The following is a 19,867-nucleotide window of genomic DNA, read 5'->3' as shown; positions in this document are numbered from 1 at the left end:
TATATGATACTTGCATGTTATATGTTGGGACTATATACATCATAATAATGTACTTCGTTTAGCAATGGTACTGGTATGTCTATCTCAATACCGCATCATTTATACACTGCGCATATAACACAAATCAAACTCATTTATTATGCCATTAGAATTCCTACTTAGGACAAAGCGTATGCCATAAGTGTCACCTGCAATATGACGGTAGATACTTGATTAATCGTGGACATGACTCGTGTTTATCACCTGCGAGAGGATTAGGGCAATAGGATTAAGCCGAGGGCAAGCCGCTGCCCTTCCACCCCCCGGGCGCTTGGGGGCGCTCGAGGCGCGGAGACGCACGCGGGCCCACCCCCGAGCCCCGATTGGCGGCGCGCGCGCTGCGCCACGGCGCACGCCGGCCCCGCCTCCGGGCCCGCCCCCCGCTCCCTGGGCCCGGCCCCCTCCCTCCGCCCTCCGGCCGGCGGCGGTTGTTGTTCGGCGGCGGCGGCCGCAGCTCGGGTGCAGCCGCCGGCCGGTCCGCGCGCGCGGCCATGGAGCTGGAGGTGCCGGACGAGGCGGAGAGCGCCGAGGCGGGGGCCGTGACCTCGGAGGCGTCCTGGGCCTCGGAGAGCGGGGCGGCGGCAGGTAACGGTCCCGGACCTCCGTCCTTCCTCGCTCCCCGAGTGGACCCGCCTGGCCTCCCCCCGCCGGGGCCCAGTGGACCCGCCCGAGCGCCGGAGGGGCGGCGGGACCCGCGGCGGCGAGGCCGGGACGTTCCACTCGGGGGCGCTCGCGGGGGGGGATGGGACGCGGGGCTCGGGGGAGGATGGAGCGCCCCGCCTGGGGGGCTCGGGGCGGCGCCGCCCTTCCCCGGGATGCCGGGGGGGGGGGGGACCGCGGGGGTGGGTGCGGGGCCCCGTTCTGGGAGGCCGTGGGGGCAGCAGCCCCCTCCGGAGGCGCGCGGGGAAGACGGGTCCTCCCGTCTGGAGGGGGGGCGGTGAGACCACGCTGTGGGTGGGTGCGCCGCCCCCTGCCGAGGGCGCCTGGGGACGGCATCCCACCCAGGCCTGTCGGCGTGTGGGATGGTGGAGTACCTCCGTGCCGGTGAGGGGCCAGGTCTCCTAGGTGGGCATAGCAGGGAGGTGACACTGTCCCAGATGTGCCCCCTCCCCCTTCCTGGACACACTGCTGCGGGGGGGGGGGCCCACCTTGCTGGCATTCGCTTGGGGGATCGCCCCTTCCTTCCACGGGCAGTCACCCCTATGGGCACAGCTTATTGGTGGTGAAGGGCAGGCGCTGCCCGCGTGGACGTGGGGGGTCTTCGAGGCCATCTGGGCCTCCTGACTATCTCATTTCTCTTCGTGGGAGTCACCAGCCCCGGTCTGCGGTGCAGTGGCCATTCATTGCCTTTCTGGGCCTCAGTTTACCTCCTTATCACAGGAGGGGGCTAAGGACGTGGCTTCTCAAAATGCCTTCAGTGCCGCGGCTCTGCAGGCAAGTGTGGGGGGGCAGAAATAGCCCCCGCCCCAGCCTTCTACCTGGACGCTGGGGGGCGGCTCCTGGTGTGTAGGGCCCCTGCCTCCTCCCTCGGTCTTCAGAACAGCAGGTGGGGGGAGCCCGGTGGCCTGGTCAGGCCCCCCACCTGCTGTTCCCTAACTGCTGCCCAGAGGAATGGCCCCCGCTCCTGCAAGGCTCCCTCTGGGTGGCATTCTCAAGCCTCCAGACAGAAGTTTCCGGATCCGCAGAATCCTCAGGCAGCCCTCACCAGCAGAGGCCCTGCAGACACCCACATGGGCACCCGTCTTCCTTCTCCCCCAGGCCTCCTGAAGCTTCCTTGGCAGGCGGGGTCTGCTGCGTGCGGGGGGGGGGGGGGGGGGGGGGGGAGTCTGGAGAGAGAGCGCCAGGGCCAGCGAGTGTCCCCCTGGTTCTGGAAGGCTCCCACCGCTCCTGTCCCCACTGCCATCTGCAAGCGCTTGGTAGATGACCCGCTTCATTCGACCATCCTGTTGCCTCGCCCTTGGTCTGGGCGGGGACTGGTGCCCTGGCCCGGCTAGCCCTGGACGCGGTTCGGGGACCCAGCGCGCTCCGTTATCAAAGCCCTGACCTCCGCTATCAACCCTCTGGCCTGCGCTGGTCAGAGACAAAACAGCCCAAGACTCAGTGACCACAAGAAAGCCGCATAGCAGACGTTTATTTTATCAGGGGCTCCGTGAGCCACTGGGGGGCAGATAAAGCCCCAGGCCCCAGCGGTGGCTGGGTCTGAGCGTGGGGGCCGGGAAGATAAGGGGTCAGCCCCGACTGCCTGTCATCAAAATGCGCAGAAATCTGACTCCCCCAGCAAATCGTTTACTTCCCTCGCTTTAAAATTACAAGCTGCTCCTTCCCTTCCGGGCCCGTTTCTCCTGATGGGAGTCCTGAGTTTGGGCAGTAACTCCACACTTTCCCTCCTGCTCAGGGATTAGAGAAGTCCCTAAGCGTCTTTGTGCCAGGATGGTTCCATACCACACCAGGGGTCGTCGCCTCGGCCCTATTGACGTTTGGGCCGGAGAATTCTGTTTTGGAGGCCCCGTCCCGTGCGCCGTGGGGTGTTGCGCAGAATCCCCGGCCCCGCCCATTCAGTGCCGGGACCTCGCGGGTTGTGATGACCCTGAGCGTCCACACACAGCTCCCGTGTCCCCTGGAGACACAGTCGCCCTGGACGAGAAACCACTGCACCACACCTGCTGTTCCATAACGTGGTTTGCTGTTTATCCGCGGTAACGTGGATTTCCCCCCATGTGGGTATCCACTTTTATTTTCTTCGGAAGGAGGGATACCGTGCGTGGTTTAGGGGGCGCGCGCCCCAGACATACGGCCCGGCCTCCACCCGATCGCGGTGTGGCCTTGAATAACGAGTGCCTTGACTTCTCTGGGCCCCGGTGTCCCCGTCTGTAACACGGGGTGATACCTACGCCTACTTGGGGCTGGCCGTGAGCCTTACCGGAGTTAGCACGCGTCGGCATGTCGAGAGTGCCCGATGACCGGCAGGGACAGCCCGTTTTAGGCACCAGCCCTTAACGAGTGCGCCCGCCTGCTGCTGAGGCCCATTTTGGCTGCCCCTGGCGTCCACCTTCTGCTGTGAGAAGCAGTGTCGTGGGGAACGTCTTTGAACGTGGCCCCAACTGTGGCGCTTTAACTACTGTCTGGCGGTTGAAGTCCCTGTTCTGGAATGGCTGGGTCATGGCGAGCAGATTGAGAATTCTTATCTGAAGCCTGTTGGCTTTCCAGAAAGGTCTGGCAGGGGCGGAGAGAGACTCTGGCCAGCGTTGCCAGCTCTGAATGTTACGAGCCTCGGTGATTTGGGCCAATCTGATGGAGGGGAAATGGCATCTTGGGGTTTAGAATCTGGTTACTTTAAAATTTTTTTTTTTTTCAACGTTTATTTATTTTTGGGACAGAGAGAGACAGAGCATGAACGGGGGAGGGGCAGAGAGAGAGGGAGACACAGAATGGGAAACAGGCTCCAGGCTCTGAGCCATCAGCCCAGAGCCCGACGCGGGGCTCGAACTCACGGACCGCGAGATCGTGACCTGGCTGAAGTCGGACGCTTAACCGACTGCGCCACCCAGGCGCCCCCTAGAATCTGGTTACTTTAAATGCCCCGCTCCTTGCTCCCAAGGCCTGGTCCAGAAAGGGCCCGATGGGGTTCTCCGCTGGTTTGGGGGGTTTGGATGCATTCACGGGGCCCGTGGTCTGCCTGTGGGCTCTTGGCCCGTGCTGCGGTCTGCTGTTCCGAGCCATTTCCCTCCTATCCTTCCTGCTTGCGTGAGAGCACAGAACAGTTGGCTTCGTTCCCGGCACCCCCCCCCCCCGCCAGCCCCCTCCCACATCTAATCTGGTGGCAGATTATGCTGGTTTTGTCCTCAAAATGGACCCAGAATCTGCCTACTTCTTCCTCCTCTGCCAGTCCTGGTCTAGCCCCATCATCCGTCACTGGCTCGGTCCCTCGTCTCTTCCCATGCACCCTACAGCTCATTCCAGAAGGCTCCTGTTAAAAACTGACTTAGGTTCTGCTCGCCTCTGCCCACAGCCCTTTAGGGCTCCCACCTCCCTAGGGGTAAAAGCCCAAGTCCTCCCTGAGGCCCCCAAGGCCCTGCACGACCTGCCCCATCCCCTCCCTCCGCTCCCCTTGTCTTCCCCTTGCCCACTCTGCTCCAGCCACCTGGGCCTGGTCCTTGCTGTTCCTCCTAGGCCTGGTCGTGCCCCTGCCCCAGGGCCTTTGCACACGTTGTGCCGTCTGTCTAGAACGTTTGTCCTTTATATCCGTGTCGTCTGCTTCCTTAGTTTTTTCAAGGTTTTGCTCAAATGTCTCCTCCGTGAAGCCTCCCCTGACGGAGGGAGGCCTGAAGGAGAGAGAGAAGACGGCCCACAGGGCCCACAGGGCTGGGCTGGGGCATTGTCGCCAGAGGCCTCCTCTGCGGTTGTGGGTGAGTGGTCCCTTATCCCCTTGTGGCGAGTCGGCTGGAATCTCCCAGTTGGAATTCTGCCCTGGACGCTTCCTGGCGATGTGACGCTTTTACCTCTGACGGTCTGGTCCCCTCCGTGGAGAGAGGCCTGGGAGCCAGAGCCCTTGGTTCACATCCCAGCTGCGTCCTTTACCAGCCGGGGACACTCGGCCTCAGCGTCTCCATCTGTGAGACGGGTGCGATGACGGTACCTTTCTCCTAGGGCTGAATCGAGCGGATTGACTCGTAAGCCCTTAGAGGGGCACCAGGCGCGTGGGCGCGGGGACGCGGGGACTTTCCCTCCTCAGATGGGTGCGTGGGTGGAAGAGGCCCCCGTGCTGCACGCCCCTCCCGCGCAGAATCCAGCGCGGGCAGTCGCTTACTTACTCCTTAGCCCTTAGACGATGCTGATTAAACATCGCCCAAGCTCCTGCCGTGGGCTCTAGGTGCAGTGAGCCGGGGGCTCCCTCCCTGCTCTCGCGGGCTCTCAGATCGGCGGGGGTCAGGATGACGGTGGCGGGCAAGCAAACCGAGAGGACCGGTCGTCAGCAGACTGCCTTCTGGGCCGAGTCCCACCCAGCACCAGTTTTTGTCGGGCGGGTTTTCTTCGCACACAGCCGTGCCCGCCCACTCACACGCTGCCTGTGACGGCTTTTGGGCTACAGACCTCATGGCCCGCAGAGTCAGAAATGCCCGCGGTCTCGCGCCTTGTGGAAAATGCTGCCATCCCCTGAATGAGCGCGTGCTGGTCAGTGGTGAGCACGTGGAGGGGAAAGAAACCGGTGGCGTTGCGATCGCCAGTGTGGGGCAAGCTGCAGCCGGGGTGGTCGGGGAGGAGTGGCCTAAGTGAGAAAAGCAGCCACGGGAGATGGATTAGCGGGCAGAGGGATTGGCCTGTGCAAAGGCCCTGAGGTAGGAATGAGCTTGGCTCATTTGAGCCACGGAAACAAAGTTCTTGTCGTGGGGGGGCCGAAATGGGCCAGGCCAGTCACGTGGGGCCTTTGGGGGGGCCCTGGCGCAGCACTCTGGCTAGTTGGTCGGGAAGGAGCCTCCCGGGACAGGTGCCAGATGAGTGGTGCTGAGTTGTGCTGGGAGCCTGGGTGGAGGCCATGGGGGGTGAGGGGGGTGAGGGAGCCGAAGAAGCCAGAAGGGATTGGTCTGTGCCCTGGAGCTGGTGGGTGGGGGTGGGGAAGGCCTGAGAAGGAGCAGGTTCTGGCAGCGTGGTACTGATGGGGGGGGGGGGGCAAGGCAGGTGGAGTCCCACGGACCCTGGGCGGGGAAGCCCGGGTCTTGGCCTGGGTCTCACGCTGCCTTGGCCGCAGACAGCTGTGCCTCTGAGCAAGTGAAGTCCCTGCCCCCCCAGCCCAGCTCCTCTCAAGATGAGGGCACGGGGGACAGGAATCGGGAGAGGCCCGAGGCCCCCGGGGTGGTGCTCGTTGAATGACAGACAGCTACGCGACATCGGCATTTATCGCCGGGGAGGCCCGGGCTCCAGGAGGGTCTCGGGCTCCCGGGCCTTCCTGCTCGCGCCGCCTGCCGCTGTGACTGACACGTGTCCCCACTCGTGACCGGGCAGGTTGAGACCCCCCTGGGGATTGCCTGCTGCCGCCAGCTGGCCGGCAGGGCCTGGAGCCGCGGACTGCCCACCGTGGGGATTACTGACCTGGCGGATTAGCCACAGGGCCCTGCACCTGCTGCCCCACTGAGCCACGCTGGAGGGCTTGGGGTCCAGCCCAGGGCGCCCTGAGTGCTTGAGCCAGAGTGAGCGAAGGCCTTCTGGGGACCTAGCCTGTGACTTCGGTTGGAAAAAGGAACCCCCGGTGTCTTGTCACAACTGCTTTCTGTGTCGTACGTGTGCCACGCGCACGTTTCTTGGCCTTTGTTCCGGATGGGTGGGGTTGCCGCTGAGGGTTTAAGGAGCGGGGTGCTGTTTGGGCATTTGTGTATGAAGGACGCTCTGGGGTGCGCTTGGGCCAGACCGCTTTTCATCGCTCACCCCTTTTGCCACGTTTAATAACGCACGCCTCGGAACTCTCTCTGTTTGATGGGAACCACGGAGCTGCGTCTTTCCCGTATTCGATTGGGCTACCAGTCTTTTTCTTATTGATTTGTGGGAGCTCTTTATATATCGTGAAAGTTTTTTGTTTTTTTTTTTTTTTAAATTCGTGACACAGGCGTAAGTGGCCCTTCCCCGTTTTCTCTCATGATGATAGTTGACCTCGGGCAGGTATCTTTGTATTTATGTGGTCAAGTTTATCCATCTCTCCTTGACGGTTTCTCAGTTTGATGTCACGGGTGGAAATGTGCTCTCCGTCCTGAGGTTCTAATTCTTCTAGTACTAAGGTGGTTTCGCCTTTTCCTAAGCATTTAAAGTCTTGCTCCATTTGGGATGTACCCCCGCGTACGGCGTATGAGGATTTCATTGTTCCACGGTTTTCCAGGGGGCTCGGGGTTGCCCCAACGGTTTCTGGAAAACCTGCTTCCCTCACCGATTTGAGATGCCCCCTTTATTACATCCCAGATTCCTGCATGCGGCTGGTCTATTTCTGGACTTTCTATTCTGTCCCGCTCATCTGCCTGACTTCTTGCAGCAGGCGAGCCTGTAACTACGAGTAATAACACGTTTCCTTTAAAAAGCAGCAGCCTGCCCTGTGGTCAGGAGACAGGGAGGACTTTGTCTTGCCCTCTCTGTTTCTAGGAGGAGGTAACCAACCGTCGGTCATTCCAGGTGGTTTTCTGCATTCGCACGTACCTTTAATTTTTTTTTTTTTAACGTCGTATTTTGAAAACGTTCAAGGCTGCAGAAAAAGTTGCGAGATACTGCGGCAAACACCCCGAGGCTCTTAGCTGAGATTCTCCAGCTGCCGACACGTCTCTCTGAATGGGTGTTATCGCCTGTGTGCGATTTTGCGGGTCCTTTGAGAGTCAGTTGGAAGCCCCTTCGTCCTTAAGTACAGAGGTGGGTTCTCATTATTCGCAGTTCTGTGGAGTTTGGGAATACTGAGGTGCGGCTCCTGGGAAACACGCAGGTCCCCGCGAGCCTCTGGTCCCCACGTTTTCATCGCCAGATCACGTCCGTGTGCAACCTCACGCCGTGTGTGCTTCTGCATAAAGACCCTTGTCAGATACATACTGTTGCGTCGTTAGCAGCGACCTCGTGACGAGCAGCGCCAACCCCTGCCGGGTGGAAGCGTGTCTAACACACTTTCTAAGGCGCGTCGCCGTCCTCTGGGCTCAGGAACGCCCGACCACCGCAGCTCTGAGCCTGGGGGCCGTTGTGAACGGTGAAAACCACCAACAAACGGCACAAAACGTAAAACCCGCCTCTCGGTAGCCCACAGAAAGGGCCCCCGTCTACAGCACAAGGGGGGAGACAGGAAGCAGGCTACGCTCGGCTGGACGCGTGCACGGGAGGTGACAGTTTTCGGTGCCCCGCGTGCGTCTCCAGGTGACCGGGAAGGGCTCCCGAGTGAGTACCGATCGGGGGCTGCGGTAGCCGGGGGTGGGTCTGCAGATGCGCAGTCGGCATGGTGAGCAGCTCTGTACCCTGCGGACAGACGCCCCCTCCGCCAAGTGCAGAGATCAGGTTCCGGAAGCGTAACATCCGTGCAGAGTCCACAGTCAGGACCCACGTTGTGCCGGTGCGTCCAGAGTTGTCCCGGATGGCGATCTTTGATCCCTCGCTAGGATCCGGGATCTCACTTGGAGACCTGGGAGCAGCTGGTCTCCCGGGCCCGACCCCAGCACCGGAACCTTCTGCCTGAGCAGCTGTGAGTGAGCCTCGCCCCCGCTCTCGGCTCCCTCGGGAAGCCCACCTGGTCCCCTCAGGCCTCCGGCCTGGACTTTGGTGGGAGGCCCGTGCCTGGCAGGGCCGTGTGCGCGGCCGTGTTTGTGGCAAGAGTGGTGAAAGTTCTGGAACCTTCTTTCTCTTTCTTTTGAGAGCCGGAGCTTTGGAAAGCCGTCCGCCGGCCTAAGGCCTGCCGAGTTCTGGATTCATGGCCACCCTCCCCCCATCCTTTGCGAGGCTTCCTGTTTACCACTCCGGGAACGTTCGCTTTGTGCAGTGAGATCGAGATCGGCCGGGGATGCAGGAGGGGGCAGAACGTGTGGGAGTGGGTCTCAGCCTGGGGGAGGAGGGGTCGGCCGGTGGTCCGGGCTCTGCCCCCCCCCCCGAGACCGCCCCCCCCACCTCCATTCTCAGCTCCCCCAGGCGCACCTTCCCCTCCAGCCACCCCAGACCCTGGCTCTCTGCTCCCCCAAAGCATCCTGTCCTGTTCCCACAGGGCCTTGGCATGTGCTCTCTCCGCCTTAGGATGCCCTCACCCTTGGTTTCCCTCGCTGGGTCCCGTGTTCAGGGTCCGTCCGTGGGGCAGCGCGTGTCGGCGACTCGCTCCCGTTCGGGGCCGAGTGACCTTCCGTGAAATGGATGGCGATCATCTGTTGACGGACATCTGGGTTGTTCCCGCTTTTGGTGACGGGCAGTGTCCATAACGTATGGATGACGGCCGCACTCTCCAGTCCCACCAGCCGTGTGTGAGGGTTCTCTGACTTCTCCACGTCCTGGACATTACTTGTCACCGTGTGTCTGCTTGATTCTAGCCGTCCTCGTGGGCGTGAAGTGGTGTCTTGCTGGGGTTTTGATTTGTGTTTCCTGATGATCAGTGACGCGGAGCGTGTGTTCCTGGGCTTGCTGGCCATCTGTACGTCCTCCTGCGGAGAAGTGCGTGTTGAGATCCCTTGCTCATTTCTCGTTTGGGTTCATTTTATTGTTGAATTGTAAGCGCTCTTTACATATGCTAGATACAGTTCCCTCATCAGACCTGTGATTGGCAGATACCTTCTCCCATTCTGTCGGTTGCCTCCCTGCTTTCTTGGTGGTGGCCTTTGAAGTGCAAACGTTATTTTTAAGTTTATTTTTTTAGTGATCTCTGTGCCCCACACGGGGCTCGAGCTCACAACCCCGAGATCCAGAGTCGCACACTGTGCTGACTTGAGCTGGCCGGGCGCCCTGCGGAGCAGACGTTTTCATTTTGAGGAAGTCCAGCTCATGTTTCCTTTGGTGGCTTGGACTAGAGCGGTCACGTCCAAGAAACCACGGCCTGACTCAACGCAATGATTTACTTTTCTTCCCAGAGCTTTATGGTTCCATCCGCTCCGTGGGCTTAGATTTCTGCTGCGTCTCGTGTTCCGAGTGCATACGGTGTGAGGTAGGGCCCGACGTCACTCCTCGTGCGTGGAAACCCGGTTGTCCCAGAGCCGCCGGTCGACACTGAGTCGTCTGGGTGCTCGTCGAAATCAGCCGGCCGGGAATGTGCGTGTTTGGTTCTGGATTCCCACCGACGTATCCTGGACCATTCCAGGGCGTCCAGACGGGCGTCCCCATCTGCGTGTGCCCGGACCACATTGCCTTGATCACCGAGGCTTTGCAGCCCGTTTTGAAATGGGGAAACGTGAATCTTCCAACTCTGTTCTGCATTTTATGTTTTTTTAAACGTTTGTTTATTTTTGAGAGAGGGAGAGAGAGCGCGTGTGTGCGAGTGGGGGAGGGGCAGAGGGGGGGACAGAGGATCCGAAGGAGGCTCCGGGCTCTGTGCTGACAGCAGTGACCCCGATGTGGGGCTCAAACTCACAAACCAGGAGACCACGACCTGAGCCAAAGTCAGATGACGCTTCGCCCGACCCACCCAGGCACCCCCCGCGCTTTCCCGCATTTTCCATTTTAACGCATTAAGCTTGGCTTGGCTCTTACTTCCCGACGGTGTAACTCAGAGCCAACGTGTTCTCTCACACGCTGTTCGATACCCCATTATACACGCGCTAGTCACCCAGCTCGTTATTGAGCGCTCACTGTATGCCGGGCTCGGAGGGAAGCCCGTAGCTGGTGGAGCCCAGAAGGAGCCCAGGCAGAGGCCGGAACCAGGTGGGCGAGGCCTTTGCCCCGGTGACAGGAGCAGCGGGGGTGGCGTGGGTATTCGTTCAGCCCCCAGATCAGCCTCCAGCCCTGGCCTGGCCTCCAGTCATAGCAGGGGCCGAGATGGATCCCGGGCTTGCCTCCAGGAAGCCGCCAGGCTCTCTCCTCTCCTTACTCTGTTCCAGCCACTTGGGCCTCTGTGCTGATTCCCCAACTCTGCAGGCACAGCCCTGCCCCAGGACCTTTGTACCGGCTCTTCCTTCCTCCTGGGAGGCTCTGCCCCCTCGAGCACGGCTGGCTCTTCCTGTCCCCTTCCACCCGTGTGCCTGTGGCTCAGGCTGGAGCCCGGCCACCCGGAATCATGTGCATCCGTGCCCGCTTTTTCCCGGGGAACCTCAGGCAGGTGACCTGGCTTCTCGGGGCCGTGGCACCCACCTCACCGGGCTGTTGGGTGCATCGGGCGGTGTGGTGCAGACCCAGCGGGCCTCAGCTCTTTGTTGCTGTGCCCACGCGCCTGCTGCCTTCTAGCCGGTCGCTGGGGCCACTGGGGTGTTGTAGTCGGTGGCTCAGTGGTTAGAGGCCTCCTGAGCCCCCAGACCTTGTCGTGACTGGCTCCCGCGGTCACCACCAGGGAGGAGGGAGCGGGTCCCGGTGCCGGAGGCACTGCGAAGTGTGGGCACGTGCCTCCCTGGGCTGTAGCGAGTGCTGCCCTCACGGGGCTCCTGGCCTCGAAGGGCGCAGTCACTGGAGGGCCCACAGATGAAACGGAACGTTTAAACTGACCAGGGGTAGGAGTTATGATGGAGGTGGAGAACGGGTCAGGGAGCCGGCTTGAGCCAGGTGTGCAGGAAGGTCTCGCTGAGGAGGAGACGATCCAGGCCTGAACGGTGAAATGGGGAAGAGTATCCTAGGTAGAGAAGCGAGTGCAAGGGCCCTGGGGCAGGACTGTGCCTGGTGCATGTGAGGAACGGCAAGGAGGTTGCGTGGCAGGAGTGCAGGGAGTGAGGGGAGGCAAGGGGAGGGGAGGGCAGGGAGGCCATCCGTCTAGACGCCCCCCACCCGCTGTCCTTCTCTGTACTCTCAGGGGCCACGTGGGAACCCCCAGTGTGTCACAGCTGTTGCTGTGAACACAGACCCCGGAATGTGGCGGCTTTAAACAACAGCGCACACTTACTGCCTCCCGGTGTCTGTGGGTCAGGAGTCCAAGGGTGGCTGGGCGGGGTGGTTCTGGCACAGGGTCTCTGACGAGGTCGCACTCGAGCCTCCTGCCCCATCCGAGGGCTCGACCGGGGCTGGAGGAGCCGGTCCCGAGCTGTTGTCTCAGGTGGCTGCCGGCAGACGGCCTCCGTTCCCAGGGCCACTTGTGTGTCCTCGCCGCTCGGCGGCCGCTTCTCCCCGGCTGAGCGGCCCGAGAGCGAGCAAAGGCGGCTGCGTCTGACCTGGTCAGAGGTCGCGGCCCGGACTTCGGCCGTACCCCGCCGGTCACGCCCACCGGCCGCGGCAGGAGCTGTGGCTACCCGGGGACCAGGCCGGCCGGGGGCCATCCTGAAGGCCGGCCGCCCAGCGGGCAGCTCGCGTGGCTTCAGACCCTCCCTCTGCACCCGTAGAATGGGGCAGTCGTGGCCCTCGCGGGCCTCACGCAGAGTGACCCTCGAGGTGCGGGAGGTCCCGTGGCAATCCCGGAGCCCGGCCGGGCGTCGGGGGCCTGGTGCCCGCCTGGCTCAGCCTCTGTGCGAGACAGAGCCGGCTCCGGCCCCCTGGGATTCTGGACGCCCAGACCTGCCCCGTCGGGGAGGCTGGCCCCCACTGGGGAGGGAATTGCTGGCATTCGCGAGAGTGCCCGGCCTGGCTTCCCACCGTCCGCCTGTCTCCTGGTCGGTGGGCACCGGCTGCGAGTGACGGGAGCAAGAGGCCTCTAGCCTAGAGGCCAAGGGGGCCTCTGGCCGAGCAGCCCTGGGCTGCCTCAGTGGGTCTTGGTATTTTAGAATTCAAGTGCAGAATCTGCAGCCCAGCCCTGGCTTCCGGGGAGTAAAAATATATCTGGGAAGAAAACTGGGCCAAGAAACCTCACACGTTGGTCCTGAGACAGCGCGTGATCCTTCATTGGGCACCTGCTGGTGGGTGGGGGGAGGTGGGGGGAGGTGAGGGGAGGTGGGGGGAGGTGGGGGGAGGTGGGGGGAGGCTCTCTCCGCGGCTGTGCTCCTGCCCTTCTGTCTGTGGATCTCGCCCATCGGCTGGCCCTTCCCGAGTGGAGGTCTGTGGTTGAGGGTCCAGCATCGGCCTCCCGGTGTCCCCTCGAGGAGCCCCGACCCCCCACACCTCGGCAGGGTGCCGCTGGCTCCGGGGTGGGGACCCAGGCCTCGGCACGTGACCTGCAGGACAGTCAGGCGCCTACTTGGGGGTGGGGGCGGCCCCGCAGGGAGGACAGCAGCCCTGGCCGGTGGGGAGACCGAGTCCTCAGGGTCCCCAGGTGCCGCCAGACTTGAAGCTCATCTTCAGTTAGGTCGGGGCTCGGCAGGCTCCTCCCGCGAAGGGCCGGGTGGTCTCTCTCGTAAGCGTTCGGTTCTGGATTCTGCCACGGGAGCACAAAAGCCACGGCAGAGATTGGTAAATGAGTGGGTGTGGCTTTGTGCCGATAAAACTTTACTTACAAAACAGACGGCAGGCGGGTCTGGTCTGCAGGGCACAGTTTACTGGCCCCTGAGTTGTGTTAACAAATAATCCCTCTCCACATACCGTGTGAGTTAGGCTTCTGTCTCAACACAAAGCATCCTGACACCACTTCTTTGAGCCTCAGTTTCCCCCTCTGAAGAAGAGAGACGAGAGGCATAGGATAGGCCAGGGGGGAAGCCCCATGGGCCCGTGGCCTTGCTGGGCCTTCCGCCCCGCAGCAGATGTCCAGCTCAGGGAACCTGTGAGAGCCACATTCCCCTCGCTCTTCCCCCGGGGCTCTTGCTCTCAGCCTCCTCCATGCAGCCCTCCAGGGTTTCTCAGCTGATGCCCCGTGCCTGGGAGCTGGTGCAGGGGGGAGGGGGGGGAGTCACGGAGGGACACAGGGAGAAGTGGCCTGCCCTGCGGGGCTCTGGGAGGAGCCAGGAGACCCCTGAAGGCGGCGCTGTGGTGTGGGTTTCCGCGGGTTTCCGAGGGAGAGGCTGCCAGGAGAGGCCACACCCACAACCACTAGGCCCCAGGACAGGCTCTGGGAGGGAGGGCGGTCGCGGAGCAGAGGGGAGGTGGGAGGTGGCCCAGGGCCCAGGGCCTGAAGGAGCCCGAACGGTGGAGGACCAGACAGCAGCCCACAGGCTGGGCAGTGGGCGCGGGCAGGCGACTGCGGGGGCGCCCGGTCAGGGGATGGCGAGCCCGGGGCCCCAGCGTCCGAATCTGTGGAAGACGAGCTGTCGCCCTCTGCGCCTCTGATGGTGTGGGCGACCTCGGGCAGAGCGTCCCCCGAGGGCCGGGGACCAGACAGAAGCTGGTGCCGGTGGAGAGAGCCCCCGGCCGGGAGCGCCCGCGCCTAGGGCAGTGCGGGAGTCGGCAGCAAGCGGGCGTCGTCGTCGTCGTCGTAGTGTGGAGCTCTGCTTCTGGGCCGGGCGGGCGGGGGCTCTGCCCTTGGGCCCAGGGACCCGCGTGGGGGTGGGGCTCACACAGGTGACCGAACGGCTGCGGGACACCGGGCCAGGTGCGTGGGAGCAGCGTTCGGCTTCAGGAGCAGCCGCTCTGCCCGCGGGGTCAGGGAAAGCCACCCAAGGGGAGGAAGCTTCTGGTTGCCGCGAGGGCGGGCCGGCTTGGGCTGCCTTGAGCAGACCTGACCGCCAGCCCTTGCGGGCGGAGCGCGTCTGCAGAGACTCGGGAGCCCCTGCCGCTGAGCTACCTTGAACTTGCCTCTGAGACCTCTGGGCCTCAGTCTCCCCGGCTGTAAAGTGGGTCCAGTGGCGGTCGTCTCCCGGGAGTGTTAGGGGGTGGGGGGTGCGGCTTTCGGGGCGCCAGCCCAGCGCTGGGGCGTGTGCGCGCCTGTAGCTGTTTAGTACAGGGAGCTGCAAACAGAAGACAGAAGTAGACAGGAGAGTACGGCTAAGCTATTTTTATCACGAAATATTTTGTTATTTTTTAATGTTCATTTTTACACATTAAAAATAAAGAGAGAGCAGCAGGGGGGCGGCAGAGAGAGGATGCCGAGCAGGCTGTCAGCACAGAGCCCTACCCGGGATTTGAACCCACGAACCGGGAGATCATGACCTGCACCGGAACCAAGAGTGGGACCCTCGGCCGAGACTGAGCCGCCCAGGCGCCTGATGCGTTGGCGTCTTTTCTGGGCGCCTCGGATCTTTTGTCCCTAAATCTATTTAGACAAAGAACCAGTGTGTCCCCAGAAATGGGGCCCAGCACGCAGGGAACGCTCCCAGAGTTTGGAACGCGCGAGGGAGCGAGTGGTGGACAGAATGCTCTTTGGGAAGCTGGGAACCAGGACAATCTGTAATTCCTTACCTGCCACCATTCACCCTTCTGGGTGGTTCGGGGTGGTAAACGCAAAATTGTGAGAGGAAAAAACTATCTGCGAGGCAGAAACGGGCTTTCTTAGTCCCGAAGCCTTCGTTTGAGACTTGCCCCCTAGTTTGAAGTTTCAGCCTTTGCTTGAGTCCTGCCTCTGCTGAGGCCCCGATGGTTCCTGGCGCGACGGGGACTTTTGTCCCCCGGCTGTCGGCTGTCAGGGTGAGAGCCGGGATGAGCTTCCCACGTGCCGGGACTGGACGCAGCGCTGGCAAGCCCGCTGTGGCCTCTGCTCTACTGGGAAGGAACAGGTCCCTTCGGTGACGTGTGGCCCGAAATCAGTGAGCTGGGGGCGTGGTAGAGGGTGGGCAGGGGTGGGGTGGGAAGGGACTGCTCTAGGCAGCGCGTCAGGGGTGGACCCTCCAGGAGGCGATGTTCAGACCGAGACCATCTGAGTGCCGGCCGCGTGGAGATGCAGGGAGGGAGCCTTCGAGGCCGCGGGCACGGTGACGGTGGCGGCTAAGGCCCCGAGGTGGGACCGCGCCGGCCACAAAGGTGCAAAGGTGCGTTGAGCGAGTGTGTGTGAAACCCACGCCCACTCCTGGGGCCAATCCACCCCAAACGCGAGCTTCTCCAAAGCCTGAAAACACCCGGCAGCACAGGGCCAGGTTGACCTTTAACCCGCATTCAGAAAATTGTCAACCGAGGGGCGCCTGGGGGGGCTCAGCGTGTTGAGGGTCAGACCTTTGGTTTCGTTGGGGCCCCACGTCACGCTCTGCGCTGACAGAGGGGAGCCTGCTTGGGATTCCCCCTCCCTCCCTCCCTCTCTCTCTCTCTCTCTGCGCCCCTCCCCCACCTCTCTCAAAATAAATAGACGTTAAAAAGCAAAATTTTCAACGCTACTGAAAAGTTGAAAGTAGCGGACGGTGGAAGCTCACTTCGTACTGCTTGGATCCCCCCGTTGACCTTCTGCTGCGTTTAGTTCACATACTCCCCGCCCCCCATGCCCCCGTCCACCCCTTCCCCACGTCCCCTCCCTGCTCTGGGCTTGTAGCACCCCTGGAGGACGGGGGTCTTGCCCGCGTCTGCTGATTGGAAAGGGCCAGCTACCAAAGAGATAAAAACTCACCCGAGCGTGGAACCAGGCGAGGCAGGCGTATAAGGAGCAGGGGGTGGGCGCAGAGGGCAGAGACTCCCAGACTCCCGTTCTCCTCGGCTGGGAGCGCCGTGACCTTGGGTTAGCTGCCGGCCGCCTGCTCTGCTGTGTTTAGTTCTTCTCTTGAAAAAATTTTTTTTTTCATGTTTGTTTATTTATTTGTTTTGAGAGCGAGAGTGAGTGTACGAGCCAGGGAGGGGCAGAGGGAGAGGGAGAGAGAGAGAAATCCCCGCCCCACGTGGGGCTCGAACCCACAAACCCGCGAGATCGTGACCTGAGCCAAAACCAAGAGTCGGCCGTGGGGCGCCTGGGTGGCTCAGTGGGTAGAGCATCTGACTTCTGCTCAGGTCATGATCTCCCGGTTCGTGGGTTCGAGCCCCGTGTCGGGCTCTGGGCTGACGGCTCGGAGCCTGGAGCCCGCTTCGGATTCTGTGTCTCCCTCTCTCTCTCTCTCTGCCCCTCCCCTGCTCACGCTGTCTCTCTCTGTCTCTCAAAAATAAATAAATGTTAAAAAAAAAAAAAAAGAAAAAAGCTGCTCAGCTGGCCGAGCGGCCCAGGCGCCCCTGCTGCATTTACTTCTTGGGTTTTCTGAAATCTTTTCTCTCCAACCTCCGTTCCTTTTCTTTTTTCTTGTCTTGCTGCACCGGCCGGCGTCCCCACCACCGTGGTGGCTCTCGGCTCGTACCGTGGTCCCTGCTTCAGTCAGCTGTCGCTGCGTAACAGGCCGCCCGGAGCTTCGAGCCTGAGCGAACAAGTGCGTGTGTGCTCGCGGCTCTGGGGTCTCGCCCGGGGTCGGCGGGCGCCTGCACCCTGGTCCCGCACCTCGGCTGGGGGCCGCCTACCTCCCCGGTGCGGTCTCCAGTGTGGCGGGGACCCCCGCCGGGACCTCGGGGCTCGGGGTTCCCAGAGGGCAGAACCAGAAGCTTCCACCCTTCCCCATGCCATAGGGTTTCTCCGTTGCACCGCACCCCTCGGAGCATCACGTGGCTGCAGAGAGCTGGCCGTCTCCGCTCAGCCGCGGCCCTTCCGGTTTGGAGAGAGGACTTCCAAGTGTGGCTCGGCCGGCCGGGGGGGGGGCTGAGGGTTGGGATTGCCACCCCCCCCTGCAGAGGTTCCCAGCGTCCCCGCAGGCTGCCCGCAGGGCCCCGCTGCTGAGGCGGCCGCGCAGCGGGAGGCCCAGGGCCACCGGGTCGCTCCGGCCGATCAGGGAAGTGTGTGAGGCCACTTCCTGGCTTCTCGGGGCTGCTGGCCCCGCTGCCTTGTCCTCGCGCCTTCTCGTTCGCCCTGAGTCACGGGGAGCCGGCACCCGGCCTGGGCACATGCAGCCCTGATCTGGGAAGCGGCCCCGCCCTGGAGGCCTCGTGTCCCCCTGCTGCCCTCTCCAGCGCTGACTCCACACTCAGCTCTGACGGTGTCCGTCAGGGGGTGACTGAGCAGACCTGGTCTGTCTGTAGTGGGGGAGACGTAACACATGAGCCCCAGGAGCTGCTGGGTGCCTGGAAGGCCAAGAAAGCCACGGAGATGAGGAGAGTGACCTCAGAGGGACTGTTTTGGGCAAGGTGGTTGGGGGACACTTCGGAGGGGGTGACATCTGAGCCAGGTCTCGGATGAAGCAAGGGAGCAAACCCAGCAAGGGTCTTGGGAACGGTGTTTCAGGTGAGGGGGGAGCCCAACCGGTGCAAAGGCCCTGGGGCAGGACCTGCCTGTCATGATGGAGAAAAGGCGAGGAGGCTCATGTGGCTGGAGCAGAGTGAGGGGGAGAGAGGGAGAGGCGGAGGGCCGAGGGAGGGAGGACTGGGGGGCGGGGGGAGGGCACCTTCGTGCAGGGCCTTGGGGACCCAGGGGAGGACTTGGACTTTTCCCCCAGGGAGGTAGGAGTCCTGGAGGGCTGTGGGCACAGGAGGGCGGGACGTGACTCAGGTGCTCACGGGCGCCCTCTGGTGGCCTCCGTGGGGAGACTGGGCCGTGTGGAGGACAGACGGGGGGACCAGGGTGGAGGGGCTGCGGGGGTCCTGGAGCTGTGGGCCAGGGACAGTGGGCAGATTTGGGGTGGGTTTTAAAGGCACAGGTGGGTGACGGTGCTGAAAGACGGACGGCGAGGCTCCTCCCTGGGTCTTGGGGGCCCACAGTCCTTCCCGAGCTTTTTGTTCCCACGTCCAACAGACGTGGAGACGAGGCTCCCCCGAAGCCGAGACGCGGGCAGAGGGGAGGGGAGAGGGTGTCTGTCCACCCGTCATGGGTCAGTCAACGCACAGGCCCAGCCCTGAGGGAGGACGCCCCCAGCCCCCACGAAGAGGACATGCATTGATGACATTGTTGCCTGGAGGGAAAGGACAGGGTGTGCAGGATGGGGCGGGGGTAACTGGGGTGGGGGTAGGGGGACCATCCAGGACAAGGGCCCTGGGGCCAGCCACTGGAGCAGGGAGCAGCTGATAGGAGGTGGGCCCTGCAGGCCGGGGGGAGGGGCTCTGCCTGGGCTTTGGCCTGCTTTAGCGGCTGAGAAACAGGCTCAGAGGGAAGCCCCTGAGGGCGCGAGGAGCTCACCTCCTCCCTCCGGAGCCACGGGGTGGCTGTGAGGTCACCTGCACGGAAGCGATCGAGCGGCCTGTGGCAGGGTCCTGTGGTAGGGCTGGGCGGCGGGCTGGGGACAGGGGGCCCAGCTCTGGAGCCCTAGCTTCGGGCACCCACGGAGGCTCGGCGAGACCACAGGAGAGGTGCTCAGAGAGGTGGAGGGGCTCGCCTGAGGCCACACAGCGGTGGGCCGCGGGAGAGCCCAGCCTCAGCCCTGCGCGCGTCCCCTGCCCCCTCCCCCCCTGCCCAGAGGCTGGCACGGCTGTGTCCCGGGGCAGGCGCGCTCTCCCCCTCCCCAGGCTATTTTTAAAACTTAATTTCCTCAAAAATTGGGTGGCTCGTTCAGAAGAGAGTGGGTCACGTCTTGGGCTGGGAGGAGCGACATCGTGGCGTGGCCTCTGCCGTCCCGGCCGGCCTGGCTGGTGGTGGCGGCACAGGGCAGGGCCGTGACCTCCAGCAGTGGACTCGCTGTGAGCAGGAAGGGAAGGCCCTCCAGGGCCGGGGGGCCACGGTTTTTGAGGGTTTTGAGCAGCAGGGGGTGGGGGGGTCCTCGCAGGCTCGGTGCTGGGGTGGGGGGTGGGGCAGACGGACCGCCGCGGGGCTTCCTGCCGGGGGAGGCCGTGTGGACGTGGCTGGGCAGGAGGGCGAGCAGGGCTATGAGTGGCCGGGCCGCCCCCCGACCCGCTGAGGAGCCTGAGGACTCGGGAGCAGGCGGAGCCGTGGCGGGAGGGAGGCCGGGACCTCGGTGTTGGGCCTGCTCGGCCTGGGAGCTGCAGAGGACGAAGTCCAGAATGTTCTGCCCCGGTCCACCGCCAGCTTCTCGCCTTCTCTCCTCTTCCTTCCCCCACAGCCCACACATAACACCATGAATTGTTCTGTTGGGCAGCCAGCAGAAATAGCACGTCAGCTTTCTAGCACCTTCTGCGACCCGCTTGCCTCTAGCTGAGCCTCACGATGGGCCCACGTTCATGCCCGGGGCCTGGGCACCCAGGTTGGAAGGTCTGTGGGTGGGCACCTGGGGCCTCGGGCAGGTGAGCCAGCCTCTGTGTATCGGCTTTGACCTCCTGGCTGGGGTGTTCTCTGCCGTGACCACGGCACCGGCCGGTTGCCCACCCAGCCTCAGTTTCCCTGCCTGGACCATCTCCGGCACCTGGCTGACTGACGCACAGGGCAGTGGTGGCACTGGGGTGGTGGTTGTGGCTGAAAGAGGACACTGGTCACCCACCCCGCCCGCCCGGGCCTGCCCCACATTCAGTGTTTCCTTTTCTCAGTAAGTGT

At 62.9% G+C, this 19,867-nt stretch overlaps 1 protein-coding gene, 1 long non-coding RNA gene and 1 other non-coding gene across 7 annotated transcripts in view; all 3 read left to right on the top strand.

Annotated features, from left to right (window-relative positions):
* Positions 1 to 472: 472 nt before the first annotated feature.
* The window catches only part of PIP5K1C (phosphatidylinositol-4-phosphate 5-kinase type 1 gamma), a 50,868-nt gene continuing 31,473 nt past the window's right edge, over positions 473 to 19,867 (top strand). For all 5 annotated transcript variants that reach the window (XM_047094823.1, XM_047094821.1, XM_047094824.1 and 2 more), the window contains exon 1: positions 473 to 624. In XM_047094823.1, coding sequence (XP_046950779.1) covers positions 531 to 624 — 94 coding nt within the window. In that variant the 5' untranslated portion in view covers positions 473 to 530. The remainder of the gene's footprint in view (positions 625 to 19,867) is intronic.
* Positions 5,701 to 9,986, top strand: LOC124523073 (uncharacterized). Its single transcript, XR_006964906.1, has 3 exons — positions 5,701 to 7,422; positions 7,532 to 9,183; positions 9,597 to 9,986. It is a non-coding gene; the product is annotated as an uncharacterized LOC124523073 (long non-coding RNA).
* TRNAR-UCU (transfer RNA arginine (anticodon UCU)) lies at positions 16,324 to 16,408 on the top strand. The gene has a single exon. It is a non-coding gene; the product is annotated as a tRNA-Arg (tRNA).

The sequence above is a fragment of the Lynx rufus genome, unplaced genomic scaffold (genome assembly GCF_022079265.1).
Source record: "Lynx rufus isolate CCGP_SWC_20201006 ecotype Redwood Valley unplaced genomic scaffold, mLynRuf1.p SCAF_4, whole genome shotgun sequence".
In the NCBI taxonomy this organism is placed as follows: Eukaryota; Metazoa; Chordata; class Mammalia; order Carnivora; family Felidae; genus Lynx; species Lynx rufus.
Note: the sequence above shows the minus strand (reverse complement) of the source record. Positions and strands in the feature narration are given on the sequence as shown.